Here is a 26,973-nt window from a genome sequence, read left to right as displayed (position 1 = left end):
TAAATTTTACGTGTTTTTTTTTTTTAATCTTTTTCTCTCTTCCCAGAAAAAAAAGTTTTTTTTTCTTTCCACATTACATTTAGTTATTATTTTTCCTTAGTCTCTTCCAATCTACCAAAATTCCTTTCACTGATTTTTTCTGATGATTGGGATTTTTGGCAAGAACACTGGAAAACAAGGTGTGGCCTTCTCAGTGAGAAGACACACCAAAGGGTTCATGAAGTCAATGTCATATTACTTGGATGTTAACTTTAGTCATTTGGTTAATATAGTGTCTGCTGGTGTCTACAATGTAAAGTTACTATCTTTCCCTTTGTAGTTAACAAACATTTGCAAGGAGATACTTTGAGCCTATGAAATCCTAGCTGTAGGATTGCCTAATATTCAAGATCTCTAGATTAGAAAGAATCATACATATCATATAACATGTAAAATGCCACTATCATATTATGGTCCTTTCTAATCCAGGGACCATGAATATTAAAGGCAATTAAAACACAAAAGGGCAAATACAGAAATGGTAAAAGACACAATTAAACTTCTTGGCAAACTCTTTAAGGACAACTCATTTATTTGCCAATGACCCAAATTTCACACATTCATGCTAAGGCCCAGTTATATTAATTTTATTTATTTATTTTTGCTGAAATCTTTGGAAATTTGTAGGAAGAAAACAATTTATCGTCTTACCATATTTCCAGAAAATAAAATGTTTATAGTTTATATGTTTATCAATGCACTGATTCTTATTTCACAACATTCTACATTTTATTTTATTTTATTTTAAGCCATTTGGGATAGAAGATACCTACCAAAAAAATGCTATGCTTCTGGTAAATGAGAATAGAATATTCAGGAGTTAGGACAATGACGGGTGAAGTAACTACAAGAAGCTTTCTTCCACCATGTTTGCCAGTAATGAGGAGTCCCAATTAATTACACTTATTCAGATGGCATATTAGCCTCTATTCAAAGGATCTCAAAGGCACAGACTTTTGTACAATAGTTGGTTTAATACGAAATCCTCAACAAATGTTTCCGGGGATTGTGAATTCAAATGAGAACAGTGGTTCCCAATGATAGTAAAGACAGAAGCCACTACATGCAAGCTGGGAATTTTTTAAATTTTCTATGATGGAAAATTTTATGCAAATAGAAAAATATAATAGTATAACGAATCCCCATATATCCATTACCCAGCTTCAATAATTACTAACATTTTGCCAGTCTTATTTTATCTACCTCAAATCACGTATCAGCTGGGGGCTGGGGAAAGCAAACTAAAACACAAGATCTTTGAGTTCCATATTCTACAATAAGTTTGATTCAATAAGTTCAACATGGGGCACAGAAATGGCTTTTGTTTAAACTTTAAAGCACAGGCAAATTAAGTATAAAGTTACTACTTTATACTTAACAATCACAGTATACCGTGTTTCCCCAAAAATAAGCCCCAGTTAAGATTTCAGCCAGACGGACGCATTTAGTACGTTATGACGATGTTCAGAAGATTATGACATGACTGTAATTGAATAAATGTAGATTGTTGTACGTGAAAAAAATAAGACATCCCCTGAAAATAAGTCCTAATGGAGCAAAAATTATTAAGACCCAGTCTTATTTTCAGGGAAACATGGTATTATTGAGAATTTAAAAATCAGTATTATGCTGCTTATATAACACATTCTCATGTGTATTTTAACATTCTTCATTGGTGCTCCTATTAAGCATAAAAATGAGTAGAAATAATATAAAGCATAACAAAAAAATACAATCATTTCGAATCTCTATGGTTTTGCTGACTGTCTCTACAATCTCTCAAGAACTCAACTCCAAATAGATAAAAACCAATACTGGCTACATAAGAGGCTCTTTCAAGTAGCAACTTGCTGTCTTTCTGAACAAACATCAACACCCTACAGCAACAAAAAGAAAATATATAAAATTGTTACCTCCAGGAAACAGAAAATGCCTATTAACTAAATCCTAGGACTAAGAAATAAAATTATCTCCATAATTCACATTAGATAGGCAGAGTACCCTGATTCATCACTCCTAAAGGTTAGCCCGTTCAGTTTTAGCCCTCTCAACACATAAAGCACAGGCCAGCCTTGACATAAGAGTACCTAGAAATTTCTTAATTCTGGTACTGGTCTCAGTATTCTACTATAAAATAAACCAAATATCCAAGATAGCTCCAGAAAAACCTAATTGATCTCTGATGTGATGAAACTACATTTAATTGATCAAAAGCAAGGATGTCTGCTCTTGCCACTTCAAGTCAACATTATATAATATTACAAGTTCTGACCAGTGTATTAAGGCAAAAGAGACTCATATTGAAAAGTATAAAATAGTCATTATTTGCAGATGATGTGATTCTGTATTTAAAAAATTCTAAAGGATCCAAAAAACTACTAAATAAATGAATCACTGGATTAAAAGAAAAAAAATCAATATACAAATATAAATTGTATTTCTATATATAGTTGACCCTTGAACAATGTGGGGGTTAGGGGCACTGAACCCCCAACAAAGTCGGAAATCTGTTGATAACTTTTGACTCCCCCAAAACGTAAGTTGTCCCTCAGTATCAGTGGGAGATTGATTCCAGGACTCCCATTGAGAGTACCAAAATCTACAGATGCTCAAGTCCTCTATATAACATGGCACAGATCAATGCATAGTCAGCTTACCCTGCATCCGTTGACTCTCAACCTCAGATCAAAAACAGTACAGGTATTTATTGAAAACAATTTGCATATGAGTGGCCCTGTGCAATTCAAACCTGTGTTGTTCAAGGGTCACCTGTACTAGTAAAAAAGAATTTGAAAAATTAAATTCCATTTACAACAGTTTAAAGAATTACAAAAATAAATACAAGACTTGTATACTGAAAACGAAAACCACTGTTGAGAGAAATTAAAGAAAATCTAAATAAATGAAAAGACAGTCCATGCTCATAGATTAGAAGTCAATATGGTTTAAGATGAAAATTCTCATCAAAATGATCTAGAAATTCAATGCAAAAATCCCAGTAGAATTTTTGCAGATTTTGACAAGCGGATCCTACAATTTATATGGAGATGCAAAGGACCCAAAAGAACCAGACCAATTTAAAAAAACAAGAACACAGTTGAAGACTTGTACTTCTTACTTTTAAAACTTACTATAAAACTATAGTAATCAAGAGAGTGTGATATGGCTTAACACTAGGTCAATGGTATAGAATTAAGTATATGGATCAAATGACTTCCAATAAAGGTAACAAGGCAATTCAATGGAAAAGGACAGTCTTTTCAACAAATGGTGCTGGAATAATCCCACATACACAAAGATTATTTTAGACTCTAACCTCACACTATATTAAGAAATTAACTCAAAATGAATTACAGACTTAAATGTAAGAGCTAAAGTTAAAATACTTCTAGAAGAAAAATGAGAAAACACAGGAGAAAAATCTTTGTGATACTGGCTTAGGCAAAGAGTTCTTGGATAAGAACATCAAAAGCATGATCCATAAAACTGATCAGACTTCATCAAAATTAAAAGCTTGCACACTTTAAAAGACACCATCAAGAAAATGAAAAGACAAGTGATAAACTGGGAAACAAATTTTACAAATCATATATCTGAAAAATGACTTATGAGTATCTACGTATATAAATTCTAAGTATATAAATTTATAAGAATACAAATTCTTATATATAAAAAACTTTTACAATGCAATAGGGCAAAAAAAAAAAATCAAACTTTAAAGTACAAATGATTTCAAGACACTTTTCACCAAAAAAAGATATATAAGTGGCTAATAGAACATGAAAAGATGCTCAACATCATTAGTCATTAGGGAAACGCAAATTAGAACCACAATGAGATACCTCTACAAAACCACTAGGATAACTATAATCAAAAAGACAGTAACAAGTGTTGGCAGGGATGTGGAGAAACTGGAACCCTCATATATTGTTAGGGAGAAAGTGTAATGGTACACAACTAGTCTGAGAAACAGTTTAGCAGTGTCTTAAAAAGTTAAACAGAGGGCAGCCGGACTACTCAGTGCGAGCTCTGAACAGGATTGTCAGTTCAGTTCCCACCTGGGCCAGTGAGCTGCTCCCTCCACAACTAGATTGAAGGCAATGAGCTGCCGCTGAGCTGCTGGAGGGATGGCCAGATGGTTCAATTGGTTAGAGCGTGAGCTCTCAACAACAAGGTTGGTTCAATTCCCGCATGGGATGGTGGGCTGTGCCCCTGCGACTAAAGATTGAAACCGGCAACTGGACTTGGAGCTGAGTTGCACCCTCCACAGCTAGACTGAAGGACAACGACTTGGAGCTGATGGGCCCTGGAGAAACACACCATTCTCCAATTTAAAAAAAAAATAAAAATGTATTTCTCTAATAAAAAATTATTTAAAAAAAAAAGTTAAACATAAGCTTCCATAGACCCAGAAATTGCATTGCTGAGTATCTATCGAAGAAAAATAAACCCTATGATCACACAAAAAATTGTATAGAAATGTTCTTTTTTGCTTGTTTGTTTTATTAATTTTACTGGGGAATATTCGAACAGTGTGTTTCTCCAGGGCCTGTCAGCTCCAAGTCGTCCTTCAGTCTAGTTGTGGAGGACACAGCTCAGCTACAAATCCAGTCGCCGTTTTCAATCTTTAGTTGCAGGAGGCGCAGCCCACCATCCCATGAGGGAATTGAAATGGGAACCTTGTTGTTGAGAGCCTGCACTCTAACCAACTGAGCCATCTGGCTGCCCCTCTGGAAGCTCAGTGGTAGCTTGTTGTCTTCAATCTAGTTGTGGAGGGCGCAGCTCACTGGCCCATGTGGGAACTGAACTGGCAATCCTGTTGTTCAGAGCTCACGCTCTAAGCAACTGAGCCATCTGGACGCCCATGGAAATGTTTATAACAGCATTATTCAGAGTGCACGCCAACTAGTAAAGAAAATGTAAAATAACCATACAATGGAACACTACTGAACAATAGAAAGGAATGAGCTACTGATAGATGCTACAACATGGATCAATCGAAAAACACGCTAAGTGAAAAAAGCCAGACACAAAAGACTACATATTGTATGATTACGTTTATATGAAATTTCCAGAAAATCTATATAGAGACATAAAGCAGAGTAGTAGTTACCTGGGGCTGAAGATTGCAAACTGGCAGGGATGATCTTTTTGGGGTGATGGACATGTTCTAAACTGTATTGTGTTGATGGTTACACAACTCTAAATTTACTAAAAATCACTGAATTGTACACTTAAAATGGGTAAATTTTATGCCATGTAAATTACATCTCAATAAAGCTATTTAAAAAATACTGTATCTAAAAACACTGGACATGCTAAACATGCAAAGGAAAATTGATGACTTAACATTATTCTTCTGACAGTAAGTAAACATGCATCTCTAAGTACAATTACTTTGAACATCATTTTCTAAAATAAAGTGACCAGAAATTCTTTGGAAACTGACATGTCAAACCTTATGTAATTTAAAGGAAAAAAGGCACGCCACTCTTTACAGCACAGTGATGAAGAGCTCAGGCTCTGTCTAGGACAAGGTTTCTCAACCTCAGCACTCCTGACATTTTGGCTTTGGATAATTCTTTACTGTGGTAAGGCTGTAGCCTCTGTATTGTAAGATGCAAGAGCATCCCGGTCTCTACCCACCAGATGCCAGCAGCACCTGCCCACTCCACGTCAGAGTTGTGACAACCAAAATGTCTCCAGATGGCGCTAAATGTCCCGTCTGGGGCAAAATCACCCTACTTGAGAACCAATGTTCTGGATCTAAACTGCCAGGGTTTAAATTCTCATCTACTCTATTAGCTGTATGACAAGCTATTTAACCTCTCTCTGTCTAAGTTTCTCATCTGCGAAGTGGCATATAATAGTGTCTACCTCAGAGTTTTGTTGTGATTATGGCAAATGATCTATTTACTACAGAAATTGGCAAACAATGCAAAATCAGGGCTTTTATTTTTCTGAGGGCCAGTTTAAAAGCACACCACTGATCTTCCCCCTTTATCTCTATTTAAAATTATAAAGCTTCTTCCCCCTTCTATTCTCAGCTTTGTCTATATACCTCATTCCTACTATATTATTTTCAATATAGCACTAATCACCATATGGCAGACCATATATGTTATTTGCATTCATTGTCAGGCACTTTGATTATATAAGCTCTCAAAGGGCAGGATTTTTTGCCACTTTGTTCTATATCCCCAGCACATAGCATATGATCAAAGTATTTTGTAAAATGAATGAATGAAACGCAACATATGAAAACAGAACCCTGGAGCTATTTAAGATTCATTTCCCCAGATGGTAAAAATAGGTGGAGAAACGGTCTCTTTAAGAATACCTGCATTAATTCCAGAGCACAGTAAGAGTACCTCAAGATGACCTTGCTTAATAAACACTGCCCCCCAAAAAACTCAGACCATTCACTATTCTGAGGTGGACTGGAAGGAAAGTGGAGTGTATCTTCCAAAAGCTTAGAGTGGTTATTACATACCAGGTACAATTCTAAGCATTTTACATGTATTAACTTATCTAATGCTCAAAGTAATCCTAGAAAGTGTTATTTTAATCTCCATTTTACAGATGAGGAAATCAAGGTACAGAAAAGATGAGTCCAAAGTCATATAGATAACAAGTTGTAGAACCAGGATTGGAAATTCCAGACTCAGAACTTTTCACCATTATGCTATATTGCCACTTAGTAATTCTGCTAAAACCAACCACCCACAGATCCCACAGCTGAAAATAAAGTTGAACAACAACAGAAAGACGAAGGCTTAAGTTGATGCAAAGAAGACAGTGAGAAAGAAAGGGAAGAAGATAAGAGGTGATCTGAGAGAGGGATATCATGGAAGAAAATTTCAGAAATAGGGACTGGTCAATGGCATCAAAATAGTTAACAGAAAAGAATAAGCCCGGAAATAAAAAGACTACTAAATCTGGCAATTAATTAAAAAGTCCCTGGGGACTTTATCAAAGATATTTTAGAGAGAACAAGCTTTAAGAATGAATGAGAATTAAGGGAATGGTGTCATAGAATGTAGATATTTCAAGATACTTGAACTGAAAGAAAGAGTACCGGCAGCTTTCAGAGACAGCAGTTATGATGTCAAGTTTTTATTTTATAAAATTGGGACACACTTAGGTATGCATGATTTTAGAGTTAAGGCATTTTGCTAGAAAAGTATGCTATTTAAGAATATAATTACAATATTATTAGAATATAATGTTATCAGTGTAACTCATACTCTCAGAGATAGATATTTAGACTGTTGAGAACAGGCATGTAGGCATGAATCATCTTACGGTTCTTACTGTGAATAGACAGTTTTTAGCATTTTACAAAATTTATTCAATTATATTTATTGAATTATCTGTCTATGTTATTTTACTGTAATAACTTTTTGAACAAGGAATCCACAGAGATATTCTTACTTGGATTTTTTGGTATTTAAAAGTAAGTTAGTATCAGAGTAATTGTGATGCTTCCAGAAAAATTAATAAAAAATACAAAAACTATCAGAAGGAAAGACAAAAAGCACAATTACAAATTATTATCTTGTAGTATGCCTTGAAAAAGATGTTAACTACTACTTACTTATCAAACTCATTAGAAAGACTAAAGCTAGTTTAGGCTACAAACTGCTTATTAGTATTTCCATTTCCATTAGGGGCATTTCAAACTTACATGGCAGTATGTCCTTATATCTGTTCTTTTTAACATTTTCTTCCTTTTCTCCAGTGGCTGTGGGATAAATCTTTTCTGTTCTATATTTGGTAGACAATCTTCTTAATCGCTTAAAATACAAAAAAAAAAAAAAAAAAAGGCAAATTAAAGTTTAGAAAAACATTAACATTTCAAGATTTCAATGATTCACAAGTAGCCCTTCATTGAATTTTCTTAACCTCAATTCCTCATAACTCATTTTCCTCTTTTCTAAGCTCACACAATATCTCTCTACCCCTTAATAATTAACCCCAAGGATGATTTGTTTGTTAGCATAAGTGCAAACATAAGATTAATATTCCAAATAGCAGTGAAAGAGGAAACTACAATAAATTTTATTTAGAGAAATCATTAGTAAGCTGAGACAGAATATTTAACTCCGTCCTTAACTTACTCAAGTAATTTTTGTGTTTTAACTAAGGGTCCTAAAAACCAAGTTTTAAAATCATACTAAAAGATCATGGACAATTTTCTTCATTGTTTCTCTTATACCTTGAGCACCCATGATGTGTCAGGTTCCTTCCAAAGCATAAGCTAATAATTATTTGTAAGACACTGCAAAACAAAGTTCTTTCACATATTCAATTGGAAATGTCCAACAAAGGCCAATTCTGCTTATTCACTGCATCACAGAAGTGGTTTATGAGTTAGTGACAAATTCTTACCACATATGGCAGTAAGGATGTTCCCTGGGCTGGAATATTTCTGCATGTCAGTAATACACTTCCTGCTTTCAGAAGCACTGAAAGTCAGCATTGTGAATTGTTTAAATTCACTACTCAACTACACTGCTGAAATTTAATTTCAAAGTAGCTTACTTTCTTCCAGGCTTAAAGACATATTGAAGGCATTATGATTTTACAATTCAACAAATCAAATACAAACCAAATGAAAAAGAAGTCTGGCAACATTGAACTTTTTCACCAATTTATTTTTGCTACTTTTGATACTGATGTTTAAGCAACTAAAAATATTATGTCTATATTTTTTAAAATCACAGATAGAACTATAATTCAGTAGTCTTAACTTATTCTTATTGTGATATACTTTAACACACAACACTTGAAATAATCTTACAAATAGACAAATATAGAATGGTGAGCTTTTTGGTTTTCTTTGAAAAAACTAATAAACTTTATCATCACAATCTTAAAACAAGAGACCTAAAACAGGAATACACACTTTTTTTTTTTAAGATGAAAAGACTTACTATAACCTTGTTATGCATTGGCACAATGCCACAGTACAATTCCCCACATTTATGATGCTATTTCCTGTAGTAATAGAGTTCTCAAAGTGTATTGGGGGAAAACGTATTTAAAAGTAAATGGGCTCAAATATATGGTGATGGAAAGAGAACTGACTCTGGGTTATGAGCACAATGTGATATATAGATGATATATTACAGAATTGTACACCTGAAATCTATATAACTTTACTAACAAGTGTCACCCCAAAAAACTTTAATTAAAAAAAAAAAAGTAAATGGGCTGTTGGTGAGGGTATGGGAAAACCTGAACTTCATTAAATGCTGGTAGAAAGAACATTTTAGCATAACCCCTAAAGAGGATAATCTGGCAATTATAAATAAACACAATCCCTTAACTCAGGAATTGTAATTCCACAAATCTGTCCTCTAGATAAATGACACACATGAAATGATGTATGCACAAAAAGTTATTTATTGCAGTATTGTTTCTAAAGAACAAAAGACTGCAAACAATCAAAAAAGTATATTACTATCTAAATAGACTTGTTTTATTCATACAATATAATATAGTTGAAAGCCAATGAGGAAGCTTTTTATAGTGATATGGAAATATCTCAAAAACACATATTAAGTGTAAAAAAAGCAGGGAACACAATAGTGTATATAATATACTACTATTAGTGTTAAAAAGAATAAAAATATATTTGTATTTGTTTGTACATATGCATAAAACATCTCTGAAGAGAAACTATTAACAAAGGTTGTCTGTGGGGAAGAGAAATGGGTAGCTGTAAGATATGGATGGGAAGGAAACATTACCAATACGTCTTCTCATACTTTGAATTATACCGTGTTTCCCTGAAAATAAGACCTACCCGGACCATCAGCTCTAATGAGTCTTTGGGAGCAAAAATTAATATAAGACCCGGGAGCAAAAATTAATATAAGACCCGGTATTATATTATACCCGGTCTTACATGATATTAAAATAAGAGTGGGTCTTGTATTAATTTTTGATCCAGAAGACGCATCAGAGCTGATGGTCCAGGTAGGTCTTACTTTCAAGGAAACACGGGATGAATGCATATCCTATTTAAAAAATTAAATGTTAAGAACAGTAAAGGGTAGTAAAAATGGTTCATGATTTAACTACTCCCTATTAACAAAGATCCTTCCAGTTACTTTGATACACACTATACATATCGCATATTTAATCAGAATTTTTATATTTTCTCTGCTCAAAGAGTTTCATTTTCAGATATTTTTATTATCTTAACACATTACAAAATATTGTATGTGAATGTAACTTATAGAAGGATATCAATCTAAACAGTTGCAGAAACACAGGAGAAAAAGTAATGTAAATTAGATAACTGTCACTAAAAAAATATATGCATATATTACTACAAAGGAAAGGGAAGAATAAATAATTTAATTATAAAATGTGAATGCACTCATGGAATACCTGCTGCAATCTCTCCAAGCATTTTTTTTTCCACATGACAAATAATGTTAATTGAGAAATGTGCAAAAGAAAATTTTTATGTGAAATGACTTTTCATTTCTCAGATAATGAACCTTAAGAACACTTTTGTGTACATATAAGTATCTAATTTGAGTATGAATTTTTATATATCCAGTTTTCTTAAAGCCTAGCACAGAATAGAATGCTACATTCAAGTTTTCAATGAAGAATGTTCTATTAAAATAAGTCTACATAAATAGTGTACTTAGAAATCTTGATACCCATCAAATACTAACCTCTGATGTAGTGTAAATAAAACAAACGTAGTCCATTAAACAAAAACTTTGTACTTTTTTTTTCAAAATTAAAAATAAAAAAATTCCTCAAGTAGGGATGTAGCTTCTAGCAACAAAAAAAGTCACCTTTATATTAGTTACCTGCTCGAATTAATTAGATTTGCCACTTTCTGGCTGTACAACACTGAACATATTTAATCTGTGTCTCACTTTCTGTAATATAATACCTACAGTCAGCAAACACCCTGGCACAAAAAATGGGCTTGGTAAATGTTAGCTATTATTACTGAGTAAATCACCGAAATGCTTTAAAAAATGTTATTTGCTACTACAGATTTCTTTGTTTCTTTAAAACCTTTCCTACATCAGAGATCAAAGGGACTCACAAATTCTGGGCCAATTTGTTTGCCTGAAGGGCTTCTTAAAACAGATTGCAGGGCCCACCTTCAGAGTTTCTGATTCAGTAGGTCTGGGATACAGCCTGAGAATTTGTATTTTTAAATAAGTTCCCAGGTGATACTGTTGTTGCTGTCTGAAAAACACACTTTCAGAACTATTGGGTTGGTGCAAAAGTAATTGCGGTTTAAAAGGTTAAAAATAATTGCAAAAACCGCAGTTACTTTTGCACCAGCCTAATACTAGTACACAGTATAGGTTCAAAAGAAGGAGTAATCAATTGCATGGAGGATTAGAAGTTGATTGTCAACAATTCTTAGGTCCGTCTGTATTTTACATACAGGTTGACAGCATCAAATAATTTTGAAAAAATGATTAGAAATTTTTCTTTGGAGGTGGTGGAAAAATTAGGGATGAAGAAAGGAAAATGTTATTATCAAGTACCCCCGCCTACCCCCCAAAAAGAAAAAAAGGACGGGAGGAGATCAGTAGCAAGTGAGAGCAATAAATGCACCAGCTATAAACAAAAAGATCTTAAATAAAAGAACTAAAAGGTTTGGAGATTAGACTCTGGATAAACTGGAAGGTATAGTAAATAGGAAAACCAATACTCTTTCCTAAATCTCTTTTCTATTTCTTAAAACATCAGTATAATACAACACTGTATGGATCTGGTAGCACTTGACAACGGCAGTATATAATTGGTAAAACACAGACTATGAAAAGGTGCTTTCAAGATTTTACTTCAAAATTTTCTGTTTTTGTGCATGCTTTTTCTTTGCTTCTTCACATACCTCCAAATCTTATCCATCTTTTAAGTCCTAGATCCTTCAGAGTTTATCTCCCTCATGCAAAAATAATCTTTCCCTTCTGAATTGTTTTTAGATTTTATATTTACTCTTTAAACACCATTTCCTTCTGTTTATTTATGATAGATACATAAAAAGAATACATCTTCCCCTACTAATCTCTAAACTCTGTGAGTATAACATTACTATCAGATTAATATTTATAATGCCCTGGAGCATATAAGTACTTGTATGTTAAAAAAGTTAATCTTAGAATACAATTTTAATGCTGGCCTAAACAAAAAAGGGTTTTGTTCTTCTAATACCACATCAAAATTAATGTCCAAATGGGGCCTGAAGTAGAGGTAGCACCAAAGTTCATTTAACTATATGAAATGGAAAGTGTCTACACATTTAATTTCATTTTAACTTCCTGACCACTATGTCCATGGTCTCTAGTGAAGCTGTTACTAGAAAATAAATTATGCAACACGCCATAATATACTAAGAAATCTTACTCATAAGCTTAGTGCTTATGCGACAGACTATGAGAATAGCACTGAACTATGCGCAAGCAATAATAATTCTTTATTAAATTATTATTCAATATATTCAATATAATCCTAAAGTAAAAAAAAAAGTACTTTGAATCATTTACTGTCCTAACTGGGCAAAAATATATTTAAATAGTGTATTTACATAACCTTATCTGCACCACACCCTTTATCATGTGTGGGTTTTTAAATTAAGCAAACAAAAAAACCCAAACAAGCCTTTAAGAAAGACATTTTCAATTAGTTCTACCTTTAAAAGTCTTGAAAAAGTCACATAATAAACTCTTTAAATAATTTCACTCTTATTTCAGAGTTTCTATTCTAGAAAACAAGTCTGATCATTTCTAGTTGCACACTCAAAAATCCTCCAATGGGTCTACCACCTCCAAGATAAACTACCTACCAATTCCTTAGTTTGATTATAACATATTTTGAATGCTGCCTGCCCAATTTCCTAGCTGCTTTTTTATTTAACACTCTTTTACAGTGTGATGCTTCAGTCACATAGAATTACTTGTTGGAGCGCCATGCTCTTAGCTGAGATGGCATGGTTCAATTCCCACATGGGCCCGGTGAGCTGTGCCCTCTACAGCTAAGATTGTGAACGATGGCTCTCCCTGGAGCTAGGCTGCTGTGTGCCAGGAGTAGCTGGTGAGCAGCCGACCAGCAACCGACTGCCTCAGCCAGCCAGTTGGTCAGAGCGCAAGGCTCATAATACCAGCATGGGCCAGGGAGCTGTGTCCTACACAACTAGACTGAGAAACAGTGGCTTGAACTGGAGTGGGGGTAAGGGGTGGGGGGGAGGTTGAAGAAGGGGGAAGAATTACCACCACCACAAGCAACGCTTCACCCCTTTATATACCAGTGTCATAATTTTTACTCTTGCTGTTGAGTTAATAGTAGGACTCTGGCTGAAAGTCCTACTTTGTGAAACCTTTCTTGAACTGTCCCTCAGCCCCAAGCACTGACAGTCAATGCTCTATTATCACTTGTGACAAGTATTTCCATAATTGTGTCTCACCCACTAGACTATAAAACTGAAGGCAGACACTGGAATGACTGTTTTATTGGATTTTTAGACCAATATTTAATGTAATGCAAATCACACTAAAAATGGGTGAATTCAAGAATTTATTGAGCCTTCTCAGACTAATGGTAGAGATGTCTCTAATATTAGAATATCTGATGCAAACAAAAACTGAGTTCAATATTCACTTTGTTTTAAAGTTCCAAAGTATTTTCTCTTTACCTCTTAAACCACAAACATTTTATTTCCCTAATCCTAAATCAAACTGATTCTCAAAGGCCTCCAAAAGTCACTTGCAACATGACTATCTTCTTTAAGCTACCCATTTTGTGTGTCAAGATTTGAGTTCTAAAAAGGGTAGAATAGTTTCATTGTTTATCTAAGGACCAAAGCTAATGAGAATATGTTGTGTAATGTTTGTTGAATCTCTCCAGTCCAAGAGCTGTCTCCTGGGTTGTCCACGGAGTGTCTGATGGGCATCACAAACCTCCAAATAGCACCACCATTCATTCTACAGTTGCTCAAGTCTAAAAGCTGGGAATCACCCTTGATTCTTTCCTTTATCCAGCCCCCAACATCCTATCTATTAGCAAGTTGTGTTAGACATTTTTTAGAGGTGGAGCTAATTCTCTTCATAGTCACTAAGCAGACTTAGAATTCAGAACAAGTCAGACAATTAAGTTCACGAACTCATACTAGAAAAAGTGCTCCATACCTCATCACTGAATATCACTATGGTCACCTTCCAAGTACTCCCCTTGGGAAGCTATGCAGTGAGGTCAGTGCCTAGTCCACCCTTCAAAGCAATTTTGGAACTCTTTTTCTGGGATGGCCATTAGAGCTGTCATCATATTACCCTTGATGTCCTAAATGTCATCAAAATCTCTTCCTTTCAATATTTTCTTTATCTTTGGGTAAAGCAGTAAGTCATTGGGGACCAGATCAGGTGGTAGGGAGGGTGTTACAACAGTTATTTGTTTACTGGCTAAAAACTCCCTCACAGACAGTGCCCTGTGAGCTTGTGTATTGTAGTGATGCAAGAGCTATGAATTGTTGGCGAAAAGTTCAGGTCGTCTAACTTTTTCACGCAGCCTTTTCAGCACTTCCAATTAGTAAACCTCGTTAACTGTTTGCCCAGTTGGTACAAATTCATAATGAATAATCCCTCTGATAACAAAAAAGGTTAGCAACATCATTGCAACAATTTCGAGAACTTATTTGTCAGACCTCATACATTTAGACAGGGACAAGTATTAAATTTAATTGTTAGATTTTAAATCAGGACAATTAGGAAAAAAATTGTCACAAAAAGTAATAGAGCTAAAATGGAAATTAAGCTAACTCAAATTCTTTTTGGAGTAAGACAGAATATAAATAAATTAAACATTGGAGCTTAGGACTTCTCACACTATTACTAGTCCACACAATACTGCCCCAAATACCTCAATGTTGTAACACTTAAAAAAACAGTATGAGTTTCATAAGACAGTACTTTTAGTAAATATGCATACAATATACAAATCTTAAAACTGTGGAATACAAATCCTTAAAGTGGAATAAAAATGGAATTGCTTTAAGCTTAAGTTACATTGTAGCAAAATACAAAAATACCTAACCCAAAAAACAGTACTACTTTTGCCATTGCTCTGAAAATTTTCTAAGGCAATTACTGAAGAACTTATCTGAAATTTTAAAAGATAGAGGGTTTGGCACATAGTTGGCACTCAATAATAACTTTAAATGAACAAATTCATCTGGTTTTATACCTGAAACATTTAATTGTCCAAGTCACAAAAGCCACTCAATCTAATACTATTAAGTTAACCCTACCATACAAGTTGCACATTACGCTAAAATATATTAAAAAAATAATCCCAATACAAAGTAACTGCAGCGAGTAGTAAAATCAGAGTATAATTTCCACCAACAACATACTATCTCTAACTGACTGTTCTTAAATCTTTACAAACATATTTATATAAAAATATGCATGCCTCTAATAATGTTACAAGCAACTAAAACAACGAGAGGGTCATTCAACTATACAAATGCCAACATCTACCTTTAACTGCAAAAAATGCAACTCTGCCTTTCAAAATTCATCTTCTTATCTTTGCTCAAGCTTTACCTGTTGTTGCAAGACAGACTAACTTGTCTGCCGTTCTTTTTCAGAAATGCATAGCTATGAGTTCTCATTTGAAGCTAAGTCAGGGCTGATGTTAAAAGGACATGATTTGAAGAAAACAGGACGCCAATCTTATGGGTCTTTGGACAAGAAAATGATTTTATTCTTTGTTTATATCGATTTCAATGCTTCAGTTATTTGCTTAGTAGTCTGCCAAGCAAACTCCTTGCTTTTTTCTAGCTCAACACAGAAATCATCTTGCTGAAACCTTTCCTGAGACTACTATGGGCATCCGCTGCCATCTTCCACTTCCTCTAAAATTGCTTCCTCATCTCTAGCCACAGCTCTTTATATATAGCTCTAATCTACGACAGATCCCAATGTACAATAATTATTCATATATGTACATAACCAACCCTGACAGACATGAATTCCCCGAAGATGCAGATCCTATCTTCTTTGTTTATTAATATTAGCTAGTGCCAGCATAACCGTGACAAATAGTAGTGAGTCAACAAACTGTTTAGGTCTTCTCAGGTGGTAATGTTCAGTTCAGAGAAACTGGATGCAAATCAAAATTAACCAGTATACTTAAAAAATTATTTTCTCTCCCCTATAACACTTCATTACTAATTCATAACCGGACTGCTTTGAGCCAGAGAAGCTGGGGTTCAATTCCTAGTTCCATCAGCAACTAGCAAAGGAGATCTCCTCAACATAGCAGCTTTATAATTCTCCCTGAATGGGAGTAGCAATAGACCTTAACTTCAAGAATTTGTTTTTAAATAAAACTTTGTACTACAGACTTTATATCTAAAAATAAATATGGCGAAGCATAAAACTAAAAGGAAAAAAAGGTAATATAAAAGTTTTGCAACAAGCTTACAATCAATTTTTCAACTGCCTAGACAACAAGCAAATGCTTTCCTTTTCTTAAAGGAAAGACTCCTGTTCTGTGGTTGGAAAAGAAAATACAGTGCTTTCTCATGATCAAAATAAGTTAGGAGGTGAAATCCAATTTTTTCCTCTTTCTACCCCCAAACTGTATTATAGAAATAAAGTAGAATCCCATTTGAATTAAGAGCACAATAAAAATGTTTGGTCATATATATTAATTTTATTGAAGGTATTTAATACAGCAAATGGCAAAGTGTTCCCAAGTGTGATTATCTTTTTTGTTGTTGTTGTTGCTACTCACAAAGCCATCACCTCTCATCTGTTTCTTCAGCATCTTTTATCTGTCTAACCACTTAACTCATGAAACCATTGGTTCCACAGTTTCCAGGTCAATTCCAACTTTAAATATTTTATCCCATTGTCCCTATAGTAAATTGCTCAAAATTCCAAAATCTGAATATTAAAACTATAGCTTCTGATTATGCTCCCCTTCATATGGTTTTGTCTTGATTTAAGAAAACATGATCACTTATAGTCCCCTTTACCTGTAGTCTCCATTGCCAAACCCAGACTCTCTAAGTATTTCCAATTGCTAATCTCATTCCATAATAAACATACAATAAAATTGAGAATACTTAGTTCCAGTTTTAACACATTATGTCACACTTACATCAACTGCTCAACTAAAATATAAAATAAAGAACAGGCCTAAATTAATAGTATGGATGCAGAATTCATATTTATCTTTGCAAAAACAAATATACAGGAAGAGTCACCTCTGCAGTTAAAGAGAGCACAATACATACTTACCGCTACATGGAAATAAATTGTCTTGTTGGGCCCGAGGCCACAAAGCTGTCTGTGGTCAACAGACAGAACTTTTAAAGAGAAATTTACAAGTTCCTGGTGAACCATTAACTCCTGAACCCCTTGAAAATTTCATTCTGAAAGTACTTTTATGAAGTCATCAATAATCTCCAAAATGCATCTAAATCTCAAAAGCCTCAAATCCTATAAAGTTTTTAACACAGATGAGTAGTTAACTCCTTTCTCAGATTGCATTAAAAAAACCTGTCTTAATTCTTCTCTCACCCTGCTAATGAGTCCTTTCTGGCTCCTCTCCGCTTCCTAGCCTCTGAATGTATGTGTTCTCTGGAATTGTTCTCCGTTCAAATTTTGTCAAGTTTCTCGCCTCCCTATCATGCCTTTTACTATTACATTTCTGAAGATCCCCAAATCTCTATTTCTAATCCTGACTTTTCTCTTCAGTTCCAGTTCCATATTCAACTTACTGAATATCCCCAATATCAATTCAAATCTAAATAGATAAAAATAAATCCACCCGATTTTTCAAATGCTTCCATGTACCTTTTTATTTTCATGGCACCTCTGCCCTCCTTACCCATTCAGGCTGAAAACCTCTTAGTAGTTTTGGACTTTCCCCTTTTATCTGCCCACTTGCTTCCTCTCACATCCAATCAGTTTCAAGTTCTGGTGAGTCCACCTCAGTAAACATCTCCCAAACCTGGCCCTTACTTTCTAGTCCCACTGCCAAAGAAAGAGTTGTTTTAGTATAGGGTCACACAGGTAACTTAATTCTTTCCTCTAATTACATTGTCATTTGAATTAAAAATAAAAAAGATTTAAGAAATCCTTTGACTGAAGGAAAAGGGGAAACTTAGTGGGCATAACAAAATAAAAATTATAAATAATTAATGTATGTCAAGGAGTAGAGACAGAAAAAAATGCATTTATGTTCATTAATCATGTATGTAAAGTACTCTACATGATACCTAGCATAGAGCCTGCCTTTAAATATGTAAAAACTGAGATGAGTATAAGATTTATTAACAGACTGAGGATTTTAAAATTAATTTTATTATGTGTCATTTTCAATTACACATACTATATTAGTTTTAGGTGTACACACACGAGTGGGTGATTACATATATAAATAAACCTTATGAAGTGATCACCCTGGTAAGTCTAGTACTCATCTGACACCATACATAATTATTACAATATTACTGACTATATTCCTTATGAACAGATGAGAAATTTAAGGGAAATTTTTAATTAGCTGCCTCTAGCAGATACCAAAATATCCTTATTTGTCCACTCAAATATTGCCAATTTTTGTTTGTTTATTTGCTTTTAAAAAGCATTTTAATCCTTTTTTGTTTCCCTAAGATTTGGTGCTATACCTGAGTAGGATACTTGAGATCATACGGCTCATTACCAGCAGTTCCTGATTAAAAACTCAGAAAAAATTTTAACTGTGTATTACAAGTCTACTTAGATTTCACTGAACAAAATAAATCATGGGCCAAATTCTAGACTGAGAGGGTAAATTGTTATTGATGTTCTCCCTAATCCTTCCATTGTCAATCTACAGAGAGACCACCACATTTAAGTCTCAACTGTTATATATCTGAAAGCTTGGAAGTTACCTGGCAAAGCAGACTAAGTTTACAAGCTATATTTTTGCGCCTTCCCAAGTCCAGTAACACACATAAGGCATTACTATTAAAGGCTATACTGTGCTATTTTTTTCTATCAATGCATAAAAATGCTCTTTGTTTTGTGTCAGGTATTTATTTTTTTAAGATATAAAAAAATTAAGGGTAATACAGGATCTACATTAACACAATCATTACCACTTTTCAAAAAGAAGGAGAAATCAAGCAGAGATAAAGTCAAGTTAGGTTTCCAAACTTGGTTGCTTGTAGAATTAAGTTTTAAATTCTTAACAGAAACACAGTTTGGCAATTCTCCAAAAGGCTAAAAATAGTTACCACATGACCTTGCAATTCCACTTGTAGGTATACCCAAGAAAACTGAAAACACATTATCTACACAAAAACGAGTACACAAATGTTCACAGCAGCATTATTCATAAAGGCCAAAAAGTGGAAACAATTCAAATGTCCATCAATTCATGAATGAATAAACAAAATGTGGTATATTCAAATAATGGAATATCATTTGGGCATAAAATGGAATGAAGTACTAATACATACTCAATAGATGAATTTTGAAAACATTATGCTAAGTGAAAGAAGACAAACACAAAAAGCACATGTATGATTTCCTTTAAATGGAATGTTCAGAATAGGCAATTCCATAGAGACAGAAAGTGGTTTCCAGGGTGTTGGGGAGAGAGGGAAACGAAGTATGACTGGTAATGGGTATGGGGTTTCTTTTGGAGGTGATAAAAATGTTCTGAATTAGACAATGATGATAGATGCCCAGTTTTGTGACTATACTAAAAACCACTGAAACGTGTAGTTTAAAGAGGTGAATTTTATGGCATGTGAATTAATCTTAATAAATGTAAATTTATCAACAAAGCTGTCATAAAAATTTCTTGGTAGGGTGTTGGGGGATATTGTTAATAGCAATTACTGGCAACTTCAGAACAGGCTGAACAAAGCACCATCCCGTACATCCACCCTCCTCCAATTATTACTCAGCCTCTGTTCTTACTGTGGTCCTTCTCATTAGGACATTAATACCACAGGCCCAAACATAACAAAAATGAAGAACTTGATCTAAATACGAGTAACATGAGTAAATTGCAAATGAATAATTAGGTCTATCAGAAACTTTGGCCAGTGAACTTAACACACAACTTTTACAGGATAGGTAAGTATGATGGGTAGGAAAGATAAAAGTATGCAGTTTTTAACATTGTTCAAGTATACTAACGAAGCTAGACAACGAATATGAAAGACTATGTACTTAAAAGAGGAAGATAGTAAGTAGAAAATGCGGGGTGAGGGGGTGGAGGCTGAGAAGGAATAACTGATAAACCATCTAAGATTAGGGTAAAGTTTAAATTCTATAACTTCTGTAACTCTAACCCAAGATCAGGAAGGAAGATTAAAAATAAAAGAATTAAACCCAAACCTGGATAATAAAGCAAACATGTGTTCTTAAAGTTTTTATATATTTTTCTGGGGAAATGTAGATTATTTTTGATACCAAACACTCAGATTCCTTGCAAAAAATACTTCATTCTGAAATTATTTTAGACTTGGTCTTGAAAAGGCCAGACCGCAAAGATATGTACAACCCAAGTTACCAAGGATATGATTTTGTCTTCAAATAGAGCACAGTGATAAGCAGTGCTCTTCTTTCTTACAAGTAAACTCAAGCAAAGAGCCAACCTCAATTATAAAAACTAGAACCGACTTGTATACAATTATCAAGATTTCTCCAATATTTTAAATCAGAACACAAACTTATGATATAGAGGAAATACATAACAAAATAATGTACAAATGTAATTTAGAGTGGGTTTCTAAAATTTTTTTCAAAAAACATATTTTAGCATTCATCAAATCTAAATAAACCCAGATTTAAAATAACAGATGTGACATTTTGACAACTTTCAAAACCATACTCAAACTCATTGAAGAGAATTTACTTGTATTTCCTCCAGCAGAAGTTTACTGAGATAAACGGAATGTAGTCAATCTATACAGCAATCTTGAAAGAAAAATGATAAATAACTGAACCTTCAGCTAATTATAAGAACTATTAAACTGGAATTATGAAGTTACTGTCCTATATGATGAGAACATTTTACTTCAAAAATAAATTACAAGTTTTGTTTTATTATGATTGTTAGACTTTTATAAACTGACTAGTTGCTTTTCTTTCTGCTAAAGATGGATATATAGAAATACCTTGATATAAAGAACGCCTACAACTCAACAACAAAAAAACAACACAATTAAAAACTGGGCAAAGGAATTGAGTAGATACTTGCCCAAAGATATACAAATGGCCAACAAGCATATGAAAAGATGTTCAACATCACTAATTAGCAGGGTAATCAAACTGAAACAATAAAATATCACCTCACAACCATTACAATGGCTACAATCAAAAAACCAAAATAACAAGTGTTGGTGAGGATGTGGAGAAATTGGAACCCTTGTGCACTGTTGGTGGAAATATAAAATGATGCAGCCACTATGAAAAATATTACGGCAGTTCCCCAAAAAATTAAAAACTTAAATTGCCATATGATCCAGCAATTCTACTTCTGGGTATAAACCTGAAAGAACCGAAAGCAGGGTCTCAAACAGGTTATGTGTACGCTCACGTTCATAGCAACATGACTCACAATAGCCAAGAAGTGGAAGCAACCCAAGTGCCCATCGATGGATGAACGGAAAAACAAAATGTGGTTTATACATACAATGGAATATTATTCAGCTTTAAAGAGGAAGGAAATTTTGACACTTGCTACAACATGGATGACCCTTGAGAACACTATGCTAGTTGAAATTAGCCAGTCACAAAAAGACAAATACCGTAAGATCCCACTTAAATGAGGTATCTAGAGGAGCCAAAGTCATAGAGACAGAAAGTAGAATGGTGGTTGCCAGAACCTGGGGAGAAGAGGGAAACTGGAGTTGTTTAATGGGTATAGAGGTTTAATTTTGCAAGACGAAGAGTTCTAGAGGTTGGCTGCACAAAAAATGTACTAACAATACAAAACTGGACACTCACAAATGGTTAAGATCGTAAGTTTTATGTTACACACATTTTACCACAATTATGTATTATTTTTTTTAAAAAAGGAAAATAAAGCCATTGTAGTTGTTTGCATAAAAATTAAATGTCCTACGCAGTATAGTAAGGGAAACCAGCTGATTGTGGGAAAGCGCCATTAAAGTAGCTCAGATTACCAGGCCACACAATATTCATATAACATTGGATACCTCTACTCTACTCATGAATTAACTGTTAAGATTTTCAAAACAAACAAAAAGTCTACTTTTTCAGTTTGCTGTTGTACTGGGTTTCAGACATTTACAATAAAAGGAAAAAGGTTTCATTATCACCTTCCTGAGGATAACTGGTCTCACATCGTTTTCTCCTAACCTGTCCTATGTGCCAGGTACTAACCTGTCCTACACACAGGTACCTATGCTACAGGTAAAGCAGTGACCAGGACAAAACCCCTGCCCTGATGTTGCACACATTCCCAAAGTACATGCTAGTCAAGTATTTTTCATACTGCCTTTTGTAGACATCATTTGTTTACACATTTTGTCCTTTCACTACCACCATTACTGCCATCCAAAATTATAATTCCCTCTCTGCCAGAGAGATAATCTTTCCCATTTCTCTTTATACCCCCACAGTCCGTAGTGTCTTCTACATATATATTCGATAAAGAATGGCAAGTCTTTTAGGCATTGGGCACTGATAACCATTCAGAACATCATACAGTCAATGAACTGGCACCCTACTGTCACATTTATAACATATTCAGTTCAATAAGCTGATAATACAGTTTGTATAACTGGAGAGTATGTACTTCAAATGCTACTTGAAATTTGATCTTTGTGGTTTACCATCACATTGACATATGAAACTAATAAAAAAGTGCAATTAAAAATAATTTATCTAAATATCTCTTTGTCCTAAATAACAAAGTGAAGACACTGCTTTTGATTCACCTCTTTAATTATATTACCTACAATGTCACCAAGGAAAGCTTTCAATCTTTATCACCAGGGGAAAAACATGCAGAATAAATGGGTCAAATAATACATACATATCAAAAGCCCATCAACGTATCCTTAGAGATGAGGCATATATGTGTGCCTATGTATACATATACACAATATAATTTAAACATAATATATTAAGTTTAGTATTTGAAAATTTATATAAGCAATACATGCAGATGCTAAAACATTCAAACCATACTGACAAGTTGTGCATGGATTCCCAAGACCACCCCACTCAAGTTTGATGATTCCCAAGGCAGACTCACTCACAGCTATGGTTTATTATAGCTGAGGGATACAAAGCAAAGGCAGCAAAAGGAAATGTGCATGAGGCAAAGTCCAGAGGAAACTAGGCATAAGCTTTCAAGAGCCCTCTCTAATGGCATCACACAGGACCCACTTAAATTCCTCCAGCAATTAGTTGTGACACCACCTGTGAAATGTCATCTACTGGAAGCTCATTAGAGATTCAGTGCCCAATTTTTATTGAAGCTGGTCACATAGGTACTCTCTGTCTAGCGCAAATCAAAATCCCAGACTTCCAGAAGGAAAGTAGGTGTTCCACGTAAACCATATTTGTACTATAAAGGTACAGTGAGCCACTCTTCTCACAGAGTGATAGATACCTTCCCAAAAGTCCAAGTTCCCAGACACTAGCCAAGGGCCAATCTTGCACGCAGGACTTCCTAAGGATAGCCATCTCAGGCTTGCTGTGTTAACTCTTTTCTGTACACAATTATAAAATGAACAAGTGACCCTCATCCTCTCTAGATCCCTCTCCTTTGAAGGAGCCAGTCATGTTAAGTGTATTCTTATTAATAGATATTTTATGTTGTGTCATAAAAACTGCTACAACTGACATACTTGGACATATTATTTTATGCACATATGCAACTATTTTAAAGATTCCTAGAAGTCGACATGCTGAGTCAAAGAATATACACATAATCTATTCTATTATGGCCAAACTGCCTTCCAAATAAGACTTCACCAATTTACCATCTATCAATAGATCCAGAACACTAGTTTTTCTATATCCTAGGCAACATTTGCTATTTTCAACTCCTAATTGCTGATTATCAATTTTTTAATTTTACCAAATTTGGTGGACTCTGGTAGACTCTCCTAAAAGTTAAATGTTGGTTATTTGCATTTTTCTGATTATTGGAGAGGTTGGTGACTTTTCTTCCTGTGTTCAGTAATTTGCATTTTTCTTTTGTTAATTATCAGTGGTAGCATATGCTCATTTTTCTATTAAGAGTGTCCTTTTTATTGATACATAAGTTACTTATGTATTTTACTTTATTTGTATTATTTTTAAAATAAACTTTATTGGGTGTTTTTTCCAAGTTCCAAGTCAAGTCGTTGTCCTTCAGTCTAGTTGTGGAGGGCGCAGTTCAGCTCCAAGTCCAGTCACCATTTTCAATCTAGTTGTGGGGGGATGCAGCCCACAATCCCATGTGGGAATCGAACCGGCAACCCTGTTGTTAAGAGCACGCGCTCTAACCAACTGATCTAACCAGCTGCCCCATGTATTTTAGATAATAATCCTCCACTGTTAAATGTGTTAAAAATATTTCATCTTAATCTACTGCTATCTTTGTATTACCCTTTGTATTATAGATTTTTTATTTTTATGAGGTTATATCTGATCTTTATTATAATGTTTGTGCTTTAAATATAAATCACGAGAAAAAGCACTCTAATTCAGATTGATTTTACTCCTAAATTATGTTTCACCAGTCTATTTGCATTGGCATAGTAGCTCCCTTAGACAACTATTTCATAAAAAACAATTTACCCAAATATGGTGGATATTATATCTTTTTTGAACTTGTTTATTTTAAAATAAATGAACGTATCTTATGATTCCACCATTTTATATTATAAAAGGAAATCTTAGGCAATATGGTATTCTCTTGCATCACTTTGTGAAGTGACAATTCTTAAGTACCAGTTAATTTCTAATAGGATGAGGCCATTAGCATGACACTACTTCTATAAGCCTTACAACACTGCCTGTTTAAGTCTTAATACTTAATGCACAGTATGAGTACTCTGGCAATCTCTGGGTTTAAATTATTTTAGAATATGTTTCCTCTAATCAAATAGCATTTATTATTTAAATTATTCTGCTGGCTAGAACATTTCATGAATGAGAAAGACCAGATCTACTTTTACCTGTGGAAGGCTGGCTTAGCATTTATTCTAAAAATTCACACCATTTTAACCAATTCCTTGTTTGTTGTCTTAATATTATACTTATAAATTCACCAACAGCCATAACATTTCTATAAATGTTCTTTTTGATAACTCTTATTTAGTTAATGTTGCTACTAACTGCTCTTCCCTGAAGTCTTTTCATTATTCCCACCTGTATTTGTTTGCTCAGAGGGTACCCTCTCCACCAAACTTCACCTATCCTGTGCTCATTTTGAAAGTCTGTTCTTATAAAGCGTTCCATGACTCTCCAAACAGTGAATTATGTTAATTTTCCCCTTTAAGAATCCACACTGCACAACAATGTGAATGTCAATGAACTGTACACTTAAAAATGTTAAAATTGTAAATTTTCTTATGTACATTTTACCACAATGAAAAAGTTGCAAAAAAAAAAAAAAAAAAAAAAGACTCCTCATAGCACTTTGCCCCATGGTATTTGATTCAGTTCTGCATTGTTATTTGCCTTCATATTTATTTCCCCATCTCTATTGAAAATCCCCACAGGAAAGGGGTCATCTAAGCCCCACTGCTGTTCAAATGGGTTGAATTTACCAGAAAACTCAGAATAACTCACTTTCTTTGAAATAAAGCAGGATAATTCTATATATAATCCACTCAAACTCTGATGTGAGTAATACCATTTACCGTGCTTGTACAACTTTAGTAGTTGAAAAGGAGCCTATTCTTCTTACTTTTTACATACTAAATTAGTGCTAAACTCTACTCTAAATGAGAATTTTGCTTCAGTGAAGTTGCTACATTGATAAAGCAGAATTTAAAGCCATTGGAAGGGACCACAATATTTATTAAAATACACTAACTAGTAGAATACCAAAGGTATATGAACAGAGATACTTTGAATGATAAACTTGCAGAGATGAATCCACCTCCTCCTCCCACCCTGGAATTAAAAATGGTTCACATTGGGGCGGTTGGGTGGCTCAGTTGGTTAGAGCACAAGCTCTGAACAGGGTTGCCAGTTTGATCCCCACATGGGTCAGTGAGCTGCACCCTCCACAACTAGATTGAAGACGAGCTGCTGCTGAGCTGCCAGTGGATGGCTCAGTTGGTTAGAGCCTGAGCTCTCAACAAGGTTGCTGGTTCAATTCTTGCATGGGATGGTGGGCTGCGTCCCTGCGACTAAGATTAAAAACGGCGACTGGACTTGGAGCTGAGCTGCGCCCTCCCCAACTAGACTGAAGGACAACAACTTGATATGGAGCTGATGGATCACAAAATACACACAAAATATTATGTATAAATTGAAGGGTTCACAGAACCCCTGAAGCCCATCCACACTGTTCCCCCATACCCCCCCACAAAAAAAACAAAATTAAAAAAAAAAAAAAGCTTTCCACCAAAACAGTCAGGAATGTAGAGCCCAATTTCATATTCATCTCAAATTCAGCATGGAAGCTGTTCTCCCTGAGGAAACTCCCTCCTATTATTTGGGTATGCGGGCTTTGCTTATTTTATACACTGCCACCTTGTTCCTCTCATCTAAAACCCACAGTTCTTATCATCTCTGTCTTTGTAAGTACTGTTTGTTTTCTATATCTGAAATGCCTTTGATCCTAGTTCACCTGACACACTCTTCCTTCAAGAAGTCAGTTCAAACGGGGCCTCTTTGCTGAAACTGTTCATGATCTATCTATCTGTTCAGGCAGATTTAGGCTCCCCTGCCCACCTCTATG

At 34.5% G+C, this 26,973-nt stretch overlaps 1 protein-coding gene across 2 annotated transcripts in view; it reads right to left on the bottom strand.

The window, feature by feature from the left end:
- Positions 1–26,973, bottom strand: part of PTPN12 (protein tyrosine phosphatase non-receptor type 12) — a 75,163-nt gene that overhangs the window by 37,927 nt on the left and 10,263 nt on the right. The window contains exons 1-2 of one of the 2 annotated variants that reach the window (XM_074340635.1): positions 17,334–17,357; positions 7,727–7,835 (exon numbers count right to left, since the gene is read on the bottom strand). Coding sequence is in view for 1 of the 2 variants with exons in the window: in XM_019744561.2 (XP_019600120.2) it covers positions 7,727–7,835 (109 nt within the window). In the remaining variant the exon portion in view is untranslated. Of the gene's footprint in view, positions 1–7,726; positions 7,836–17,333; positions 17,358–26,973 lie in introns of those variants that run through there. The other variant, XM_019744561.2, reaches the window with a different exon arrangement.

Source organism: Rhinolophus sinicus, linkage group LG09, assembly GCF_036562045.2.
Source record: "Rhinolophus sinicus isolate RSC01 linkage group LG09, ASM3656204v1, whole genome shotgun sequence".
NCBI classification, from domain to species: Eukaryota; Metazoa; Chordata; class Mammalia; order Chiroptera; family Rhinolophidae; genus Rhinolophus; species Rhinolophus sinicus.
Note: the sequence above shows the minus strand (reverse complement) of the source record. Positions and strands in the feature narration are given on the sequence as shown.